The sequence below is a fragment of the Vigna unguiculata genome, chromosome 4 (assembly GCF_037176805.1).
Source record: "Vigna unguiculata cultivar grain cowpea cultivar isolate G323 ecotype 2 chromosome 4, ASM3717680v1, whole genome shotgun sequence".
NCBI classification, from domain to species: domain Eukaryota; kingdom Viridiplantae; phylum Streptophyta; class Magnoliopsida; order Fabales; family Fabaceae; genus Vigna; species Vigna unguiculata.
The window spans coordinates 11,628,882-11,640,147 of record NC_140795.1 but is presented as its reverse complement, the minus strand read 5'-3'; the positions used below and the strand labels follow the sequence as shown (position 1 = coordinate 11,640,147).

General features: G+C 29.6%; 1 protein-coding gene across 1 annotated transcript; it reads right to left on the bottom strand.

Moving 5' to 3' along the window:
* Positions 1-5,677: 5,677 nt before the first annotated feature.
* Positions 5,678-6,773, bottom strand: LOC114182718 (Heavy metal transport/detoxification superfamily protein). Its single transcript, XM_028069651.2, has 3 exons — positions 6,649-6,773; positions 6,486-6,561; positions 5,678-6,102 (listed from the first exon to the last, which is right to left on the bottom strand). The coding sequence occupies exons 1-3, from the start codon at positions 6,703-6,705 to the stop codon at positions 5,780-5,782; spliced, it is 456 nt and encodes a 151-aa protein (XP_027925452.1). The 5' UTR covers positions 6,706-6,773; the 3' UTR covers positions 5,678-5,779.
* Positions 6,774-11,266: the final 4,493 nt, after the last annotated feature.

Genomic DNA, 11,266 nt, shown 5'->3' with positions numbered 1-11,266 from the left:
ATGCATTTTTCTATTCTAAATACCGGTAAAACTTGTTTATTGAAAAAAATAATCCGGTAAACTTTTTTATTGGAAAAATAATTGGATAGTGACTAATTATAAAAGGAAAAAAACAAAAAACAAAAAATTGTATATTGACTAATTTATTACATAATAAGAAAAGAAGATATTATCAAAATTACTATATTACCCATTGTCTTTTATTTGTAGATCTGGAATCACACCAGATAAAACCCAAATACCAAAGAAAGACCAAACCTTGGTAGTGGCTCTCCCTAGCCAACCAAAAGTTTTCTTCAAGGCACCCATACGAAGCTAACAAGGCTCCAAGACTCCAAGAAGCAATTCACTAACGTTTGCAACACTATGTAATATAGAGAGGACAAGTTTTTCAGAGATTTCACATTGATTTTTCTCTAGAAATGAATCTATCACTGACCTCTCTAAAAACAGGCTTTATAGGGGCTAGTTAACATATTCAATAGGTTGATTTGTCTATTCAATCTGTTGATTTCAGTTGACTTAAGTGAAATCAACTGATTGAATGATAATTCACCTGATTGAATATGTTAATACTAGAATTATAACAAGCCAATTAACCTGTTAAAAAACCCTTTTAACAGACTAAAAGGCTACAACCAAACACAAAACACCTATTCTATGTCAAATAATCTTCAAGCTTCAAGTTCTTCACGTGTTAGCCAGATTAAACACACTTCAATCTTAATCAACACTCCATTTCTTTAAGTCTTCATCACTTTATCAAGTGTTCATCAATCTCCATCAATCCTTCCTAACCTCAGCAAGTCTCTATGCAATATCTTCATCAAATCTCTATACATCAAAGTCATTTGTGTTAACAATCTTTCCCTAATTTGATGAAGCCAATATCCATTGAATTGATGAACAACATCCATTTTGTTGAAAAAGCCTTCCATTATTATCAAGCTTGTGATTCTGAAATATATGAAAAAAATAGGGCATGGAGGATAACAAACAAACACATATACATATACTCCACCTATCACTAGTATGGTTTGTCATCATATTTGGTTCATTAATTTTTCTCCCCTAATTCCTTAATTTTTCAATTCCTTAATTTTTCTCCCCCTTTGGATTCATCAAATAGAAGTAAAGTATATACTGAAACAAAAATACCAAAGTTTCATTCATTATAGGATGAAATGCAATCAAGCAAAAGCAAAAACAGAAAGAAATATTAAAAACTAATACAAATAACTAAGTAAAATTTTAAAACAGCTAACTGAAAAACTGCATAATTCATGAAAAGAAGAAATGCAACAACAATATGCAATGCATGATCCTAAAGCCAAACCAACCAGTCATCTTGAGAATTGTCTCTATTGTAGGACGTGGCTGGCAGATCATGAACACCATGGATATGGTCATCCAAATCTTGGAACCTTGCATTGTAGAAATTGTGGTGCTCATCTTGGGTAGCATTGAGCTCATGCAGTTGATCGAGAAACAACCTTTCAAAGTGAGACTAAATAGGGTCTCTGTCTTCTAGAGGATTGTAAGGAACCAAGTCCATTGGTTCTACAACATTTTCATTATCCCATTGGGTTAATCCACTTGGGCCAACTTCATTATCATTTTTCCCAACTATTGCACCTTTATCTCCTCTGGTGGTCTAGACATTCTTGACCTTAGAAAATCCCGTCTTATGTAGATTGAGGTAGAAAACACAGTTCAAAGTTTAAGTTGACTCCTCAAGTTCGTCTTCCACATCCATACCAAAATACTCAATAAACTTAGATAATACCACATATGGAAGCTTGAAATCAGTGATTCTTTTGTCTTTCATCATATGATCACGAATCACAAAAGTCTAATTCTATTGGATGTCATTCTGAATGCAATACATGATAATCAAATCAACCCCATTCAAGGTTGAATGATTGCTTCCATGGGGTACCATGATTGTGGTAACAATCATGACAAGCAGCCTTTCATCTACCTTGAGTCCACCAACATGAAAATTTTTGATTTTATCTTCAGGCCTTCTAAGATAATGACCATAGTATTGAACCTTTTCGAACTCCTCCATAGCACATGTATCTCCCCTCCTTACTTGTACACATCTTTGCTTTAGCCTAACCATATATTTCCAAGCTTTCTTGGAGACCTCCATATGCACACCCCTCATGTAGGACGTAAGAATTCCATTGCTGAACTCCAAATTGGTGGAAAAACACCTTCACCAAGTCGCACTACAAGAAAATTGTGATTCATCTACAAATAAGTACATACAGATTTGGATCTGTTGGTAAATTATGCATTACATATGGATTTTACCTACGGATATTAAAAATTGAGTTACATACGAATTTTTTCATAGGTAATAACATAAGATCCGTAGTAAATAAAAGAAAATTTACCTACTAATTTTACATAAAAATTTGGAAAAAAACATAATTATTAAAAATTAAAACTTAAAATCCACATGTCTTGCACTTACACTCTCAATTTTTTTCCCTAATGCTCACCAACGAGAAGAACAAGAATTTTCCTCACTCCTTCGTACCCCACACATGCACCCCCTTACAAAGAAAAAGTTCTCCTTATTCGTTAGCTCTCAACCACCCACACATTTGTCATTCCTCAGTTCTTCGCCCTCCACACCCACATAGAGAGACACCTCACATGCCTCCATCTCCATCCTATTTGTCAAAACACTAGCCTCCACTGCTCTTGGCTACTCCGCATTGGTTGCCGCTAGAGTAACCTCCAATTGAGTAACTTGTTGACATTAGCAACTCATTAGCAACTCGCACCATCGCGTCATCTTGCGACCACCACTAGGTCATCCCACTGCCACTATTGTGTCATCCCACAACCATCACTACATCTTCTATCCTCAAGCGAGGCTTCCCAAGGTTAAGGTAAAAAACCCATTTGAATCCTAAACTCGATTGGTGTTCTAGGTAGAACGCAAATCCATTTGTGTTGTCCTTTGATTTTGGATTTTGACAAATTGAAGGGATGGAAATTTTGTTTACTCTATTATGTGGTTTTGAGTGGGTGGGTTGTGGTGTTTTATTTCTTGTCTTTGCATTTTGTATTGAGAATGCTAATATGAATGAATTTTGAATTTTGATTGTGCTACTCTATTGTTGGACTCCCCTTCGCACCTAACGTTATGCTTGCTCATGGAGAGTGTCTTTCAGACCAACTTGGTAGTAATAGGATAAGAAAGTAACATGATTGAAAGAATAATACAAATGGCTTAAGTTGGATAGAACCTAGTTCAGAATACAAATGCACTAAAAATCTTAAGTGTCTTTCCTAACTTTGTAGTCTAAGATAGGCAAGAAATCCTAGAGAAATACCAAAACCTAGAACTATTCCATAGAAAATGTACTAAGTAAGACTATACTAATGTGTTGTATTGTAATGCAAGTGAAAGGTATTCTCACAAAACTTCTCAAGTTGATAAACATGAACCATGATTGTAAAAAAGGTAGAAGGAAATAACATTTCCAACTGGCAAAGAGTTTGAATCATGGGAGACTCAAGCTTATCAAGATCTAACTGACTTAAAGGTTTGCCACATAATTGTCGAAAAAAGAAACATAGCTCTACTATCACTGTAGTCACATTGTTTGGTAAAACATTACATATGGCAATAGGTAGTAATTGTTCCATAAGAATATGAAAATCATGTTTTTGAGGCCAAAAATCTTTCCATTTTTCACGTCAATACACCTTGAAATATTACTTGAGTATCCTTCTAGCATTTTAACATTTTTCAATGTTTGCAAAAGTGTCTTTTTCTTTGCTTTTGACAATGAAAAAAATAGATGGCCTAAATCTTCCTTTATCATCTGCCCAAAGTTCCTTCCTTATACCCATTTCTTTAAGAACCTTTCGAGCTTCAAGATTATCTTTTGATTTCTTAGGATCATTAAGGAAAGTGTACAAAAACATTATCACATACATTCTTCTCAATATGCATGACATCTAGGCGATGGCGTAACAAATTGATCTCCCAATAAGGAAGGTCAAAAAATATACTTCTCTTTCTCCATTGATTTGCTTCAACAACATCAACATTGTTTCCTCAAGCCCTCTTACTTGCATTTGTAATTTCTAATGGTTTCCCAAATGTAACATTCAGACCCTCAACTTGTTTAAATATGTCTGACCCTGACAAAGAACTTGGTGTATCCCTTAATTTAGTTCTTCCACTTAAAAGTGTTCGACTCAACCTAAATTTATGGTCTTTTGGTAAAAATCGATGGTGTCCCATAAAAATAAATTTGCCTCTGTACAACCAACAAAAGTCGGTATTAAAGTTACAAGTAAAGGAAGCAAGACCAGTGTGTGTTCCATCCAGCTTAATTCCTAGCTCAGGGAAGTCACTAATTGTCCACATCAAAACCGCTCGTAGTGTAAACATTTCTTTTTTCGAATGTCAAATGTTTTTGAATAGTCAAATTCTTTGATGAGTGGTTCTAAGTGGACATCAATGTCATTCCTGCCATTTGTTTACCAAGAATTATCATAGAGAGGATAAAGGAGGTTTGCTTCATACACTTCCAAGGAGGGCGATTGTATGGTATGAGGACCACTGCCATATATTGTGACTTGTACTTATGTTTCCAAAAAGGTTTAAACCATCAGTAGCTAACCCTAATCGTACATTCCAAGGATCATCTACAAATTCTGGATGCAATAGATTAAATGTTTTCCAAGCCTCAGAATCTCTCGGATGCCTCATTAATTCGTCTTAGTTATTTTTGGATACATGCCATGTCATTGAATCAATTTTCTTAGAACACATAAACAATCTTTGAAATCTCGACTTTAATGTAAAATAATGCAAGATCTTTGCATATTGCTTCTTATTTTTATCTTTGCATTTAGACGTATTACACCTTTTACATTCTTCTACGTCTCCATTCTCTTCACCCCAATATAGCATGCAATCTTTTGGCTAAGCTGGTATTTTGATATAATTAAGACCAAGTTTGTTAATAGCATTCTTGGCCTCACAGGAGGAGTTGGAAAACTTAGCATGTTCAAATGTGTCCTTTAGCAAGCCTAGAATCATTCTCATTGCCTTGTTACTCATTCTATACATGCATTTAATATGATTCAACTTTAGCATGAATGATAGCTTCAAATACTTTGTGCAACCTTCATATAATGGTTGGTCATTATCCTTTAAAAGAGCGTCAAAATTTGCATTTCCTTCATCATGCACCATATTATTTTTGCACATCATTATTTAAATAGCCCCGTCAAAATTATTAACACCATGCTCCACAAACCCAAAGACATCATTCAACATATTTTCCATTGGATTTTGAGATTCCAAAAGATCTTCAACCTCATTTGCGCTTGTAAGCAGCAAAGGATTCGCTTACACTTGGTCTTTCACCATGGAAATGCTATTTTTTATAGTTTTTAGGAAAACTCTACATGTTAAGTGTTCTTCATAAGGATCCCTAGTTTGTCATTTTTTAAAATCATACTTTGAACATGGATACTTAATGACAAGACCATTATTATGTTCAAAAGAAAAATCCAAAAAGAAGTTCAATCCTTTTACATATTCAATTGTTCTTTATGGTTTAGAAATTCACAGTTTATCTATTGACATGACTAAAAAAAATACAAAAAGTAAATTTAAATATATAGCAAATATTGGTTGAAAGCCAATTATATATATATATATATATATATATATATCATCAAACTCATACAACTTTATTAATTCTGATTATATCAGGAGACTCAGTTAAATAATGATTCACATGATGGCACAGGGAGCATGAACATTATCATCACTAAAGAGAAAGACGGTTTCATCCTGAACAGTGGAATATGCTTGATCAGGAAAATAGCCATAAACACTCTCATTGTAGCCATGTCTGTAGTAATTATAGGTAGTAGAGAAAGTGGACTCATCCAAGTATTGAGAGGCATAAGGGTAGTATTCACTGTCATAAGGGAATGGCCAATATTCTGCTCTTCTTCCTGTTCTTCTTACAATCCTTAACACCTTCCCTTTCTCCACATACCCTCTTACTGTTACCTTCTGTTGATCCATGTCTATGTCCAAGCTATCAACTCCTGCATGCCAAATCTCACACACTCATCAACCCTACAATTCACTAAGTTCCTAAACTTGTTACAATCATGTTTTTTCTAACACTTCATTCATGGTATAAGAAAAAAAGAAAAAGAAACTTGTTTTTTGTCCACCATATAGAAAAATGAAGATTTTAGGGTGTGTGAGAAGGTAAAAGATAATGGCCAATATTTACTCTTATTAACCACATCATATAACTTATAATTCTATCATTTATGTGAGAAGTGTTGATTTTTTATGTGTGTACATGAATCATTTCTTAAAGATAATTGAGTGAGTTTTTATGTGTTTTGTTGCATCCCACAGATTAAGATAAAATAAAATAAAGGGCAATTAATTAATGTGTGCAGGGTTGAGGTCTTGCCATTCAATTTGGAGATTGCCCTTCTAATTCTTTCTTCACATCCTTGGCAATCCATATGCACCTTAAGTTCAACTATCTGCAACAAATAGGTTGAACCGAATACATGAATTCTTTTGTTTTAGAGTATTCATGCATTGCACTGAAAAAAAAAATTGGTACTTACCGACAAAACATTAGGAAGTTTCTTTTTCCGAGGTCTCCACCCAAACATGTTATACATGTTGCGAGGAGCAAGGATGCTTCTCCATTTATATATAACAAGATTTCAAGAAACAAGGCATTTAGATATTTAGATAAGCACATGCAATTATATATATCATGTGCTTGGTATTATTAATCGAAAGTAATTTTAACTTAACTTATTTTTACAACTGGGAATTGATTCCATTTATAAATGTAAGATTAAATATATTTTTTTTATAAAACTATTATAAAAAAATTGCGTTCCGTTCTAAAATTAAATTATAAATTATATAATAATTTACAATAGAATTTTATTTTTCACATGATAAATATTCTATATATGTCGTACCTTTGTAGAAAATGTTTATATACTTTTATTAAAGTTCAGAGATGAAATGATTTATAGTTTAATTTAGGAATTAAACACAATTTTTCATAATAATTTAGGAATAAAACTTCTAAGGTGATTGATATATATTTTTTATAATGAATTTGAGATTGTCAACCATTATTAAGATTTAGGAATATCGTGATGAAGAATATAATTGGAACTGATAAGTGGACGAATCTATGCTTATTTTTATTCTCTCTTTTGTCCGGTAGAAATGTGTTTTTATTGGACACAAATCACCTGTCCTTTTTTTCGTGTCTTATTTTGTTTATCTTAAAATATATTGCTTCATTAAGAGTCCTAAATAATTCTTTTTAGATATTTTCAAAGAATAGTATTTTTGTTAGATAAAGCAAAGAAAGTACTATTTTTGTTGCTGCAGGTATTGATTTTATTTGCTATATGAGAACAGTGTCACTCAATGAATGCCCTGACACTATTCTATATATAGGTGGTAGTACAGATTTTACATTGATTCCTTAATCAATATTGAAAAATGCTAACGGATTTAATGCATTAAATATACACTTTTGTTACTTTTGTTACACTGTCAAACATACGGAGTATGTTTTCTTCATTTATGAACATAATTAATATAAAAAAATAATATTTTAAGCCGCAGATTTTCGATCAATATTTTGAGTATCAAAATTTTAGTTAAATTATTTTTTTAAAAAAATATCAAGTTGGTTCTCTAGTTTTTTGAAGTCTCAAATTGAACTAATTCTTTTAAAATTGATGGAATCCAATCATTTTCGTTAAATTTTTTGAATTGGAGTAATGTTTTTTCATCAAAATTAACATTAGGATTATGTCAATTACACCAGCAAAACAAACCATCCTTCTTCACATATTCAATTTTGATAAAAAAACATTGATCCAATTCAAGAAATTTAATAAAAGAAATGATCAAATTGCATCATTTTTTTAAAAATTATGGACCAAATTGAGACTAAATAAAATTTGAGGACCAATTTAATATTTTTGAACAAATATAAGAACCAAATCCCAAATTTTGTATATAAACTAGTAAAGATATTGTATTTACTTTTAGATGGTGATAAAAAATAATAAGATTATAATTATTGTTATTATTATAATTATAAAATTAAATATAAATATTTTTTATAATTTTACTATAATTAATTCTAATGTATAATGTTTAAGTTTAAAAATATAATCAAATAAAAACGTTTAAATTAAAAAAATATCCTTAAGAGATAATATTAATAAAATAATTATTTTTATTTAAAAAATATTTAAAAGGTAAAATTGAGAAATAGATGTAGACAAAAAAAAAGATTTTTTTTATATATAGATATAGATATATAAAAAAATTAGAATATAAAATACATAAAATATATTAAACATATTAAAGTTTTAAAAAATATATTTAAAGATGTATATTAAATTATATAAATATAAAAACATTTGGAAGGATTATGTCTCCTTGATCATAGGTGAAAAGATCGATTTTTTTTTTTTTTTTTTTTCATCTTCACAACATGTATCTTGTCTTTTATCACTTTTAAAAAATTAAACTATTATTTTATACTTTATAAATATATCTATTTAAAAAAAATCAAGACTAAAAAAATAAGCTATCGAAATCTAATTAGATAATGATGTACGAAATTACTAAAAATAAAATATACGATAATTAACCTTTTTGTTTTATTGTATGTTTATAAAAAAATACTATACAAAAGATTAATAAGGTAAAAGAAAATACATAACTTATATTTTAATATCAAGCAAAAGAAAAATAAATTTTTTTTTCTTCAAAATTCAACTTAACATGTGATAAACTAGAGGAAAAATAATGAGTTTATTAAATAAAATAAAAAAATTATTTTTTTTCTTCAAAATACAATCAAACATATGATAAATTAAAGTAAAAATAATTAATTTATGTTTAACTTTCTTTTTTCTTTAAAAGAAAGAAAAGACATATAAAAAAATAAAAATCAAAAAACGGTAAATAAACTAAGAGACGAAGAAAATAAATAAAAAATATTTTTGTTATATTTAAATTTAGGTTTATTAACATTAAATAATTTATTTTATTAAAAAAATAAAAAATCTACCTAATTTAAATTTCATATACATTTATAAAATTTTAAAATTTGGTTTGAAAGAGTTGAGGCATCCCAAACCTCCGAGAAGATCCGCCTCTGTAAGTGAAAAGAATTTAAAATGTTGTCTACCGGTATGAGTCACGTCGAACACATATTCATAGTTACCACCATTTCTATTACTCTAAAATTAAATATCTATCAACGTTTTATATAATAATTCAATTCATTTATGATCATATACGCAAAATATAAATTACTTATGCATCTAATTAATAGTGAGTTGTTGTATGTGATTAATATGGTAAAATAGTAGTGTAATTAAAGATTAATTATTAGAATATATGCGATTACTTTTGTATCAAATAAGTCTAATTAAAGATAAATAATTTATGACATTTCTTGATATTCGATTAATATCATTCACTAAGTCTAATTTTTCGTTTTCACAAAACTTGGTATCATCTTAGCATTGATTCCCAAGTAAATAACATGAAAGTGGATATCCATCCTAATCAAGTGTGCACCCAGACAAAAAAAAAATGGGAATATATGTAAACTGAAATTTTATGAATTAAGATTAGATTTGATTTTTAGAAATTAGTCTAGAAAAGTAAAATATACTCTAATGTATCTAAGTGAACCATTCAATTAATATTACAATAATTATTATATTAAATCATAAATAGGAAACAAAAATTCATTTATGAATTATAACTTCAATATAACATAGTTACAATCTCTATCACTCATAAACCCTAACACTACACATATGTTAAACATTAAAGAATATGAATTTCTCATAAAAACCCGACAAAATCTCTTTTATTTGCTAGTATAAACCAAACACCCTAATAGAGAGATATTTGGGAAATAATTACATTCATAGAATGTAAAAAACTTAAAATAAACTAATTTGAATGTAGTTCATGGTTTATGTGTAAACTATTAAAATATTTTCTCTCAATTTTGGCTTCGGTGTAGATACTTATAATTGTTTTCATGTAATCTTTTATTATTATTTTTTAATTTAATTATTTTATTATGATTATATACTTTTTTATTTTAATTTTAGGTGAGGAGATATATTTTCTCTCAACTTTGTATTTTTCTTTTATCTTGTTTTCAAGTGAGTGGAATAAATTTCACTCAAGTGCTTCTTGCCGTCTTGAGTGAGAGAAACCAAATAGGTTTGAAACACAATGGTATTTGATCAAGTGAAGCATTAACTCGCTTTAAAGAGTGGAGTAACTTGGGTGAAAGACTCTTATTTAAGGAAGTCTTAGGGTGTGTTTTTATGAGTGGAAAGATTTGAGAAAGAGGATTGATTTGAGAGTAAAGTTTGTGTTATTTTTTTTAAGGGATTTGAAAGTGATGGTGGAGTGAATTTGAGAGTAAATTTTGTGAAAGTTTGTGTAAGATTTGAGTGATGTGTCTAATAAAAAATAAAATTTATTTTATGAAAAAGTAAGATTACCAAATTGACCTTGATGTTAAATGTAGTATAAAATGATAATTAGATAAATTGTAATTAATTTTGAATTTTTTAGTTCACAAATTCAAATATTAAAGATATTTATTAATTGAAAAAAAATATTATAATGTATTTAAAGTGAAAAATAAAATATTTAAGTGTTGGAATGAGATACACGAAGCACGGATTTGGGTAAAAAATTCAAGCACTTGGAACATGATACCTAATAAAGGGAACTGGGTAAGTGGAGAAAAGGAAGAAATTGGAATTTGATACATATGTTTCCCTCTTCTTTATCTTCTTTGTCACCCACAAATCCCCTCCAAAGTGGCGAGATGGTATCACGAGCTTCTTCCGCAAATCATCACTCTTCCTTGCTTGCAAATTATTAGATACGAACGTCAAATTCACCCGAATATCCATCGTCACCAATTCCTGCTAATAGTAAATATGTGCATGCGAACATAACCCTAAGGACACTTAATGAAGATATATATAGCGTGACACTTTAATTAACTCATCATTTCACTTAAAAAAATAGATTTATTGATGGATAAAATTCGTTGGTATTAACAAAATTCGTCGATAAAGAAAAACTAACAATGATTTATTGATGACAACAAATTTTTCGGCAAAATGCTTATTGTTTAGTTTTAGT

Coding starts and splice junctions, on each gene's coding strand:
- LOC114182718 (XM_028069651.2), bottom strand. CDS start 6,705: ATGTATAACATGTTTGGGTGGAGACCTCGGAAAAAGAAACTTCCTAAT. Junction 6,562..6,648: donor AACTTCCTAATGTTTTGTCG/GTAAGTACCAAT, acceptor TATTTGTTGCAG/ATAGTTGAACTTAAGGTGCA. Junction 6,103..6,485: donor GGCAATCTCCAAATTGAATG/GCAAGACCTCAA, acceptor TTTGGCATGCAG/GAGTTGATAGCTTGGACATA.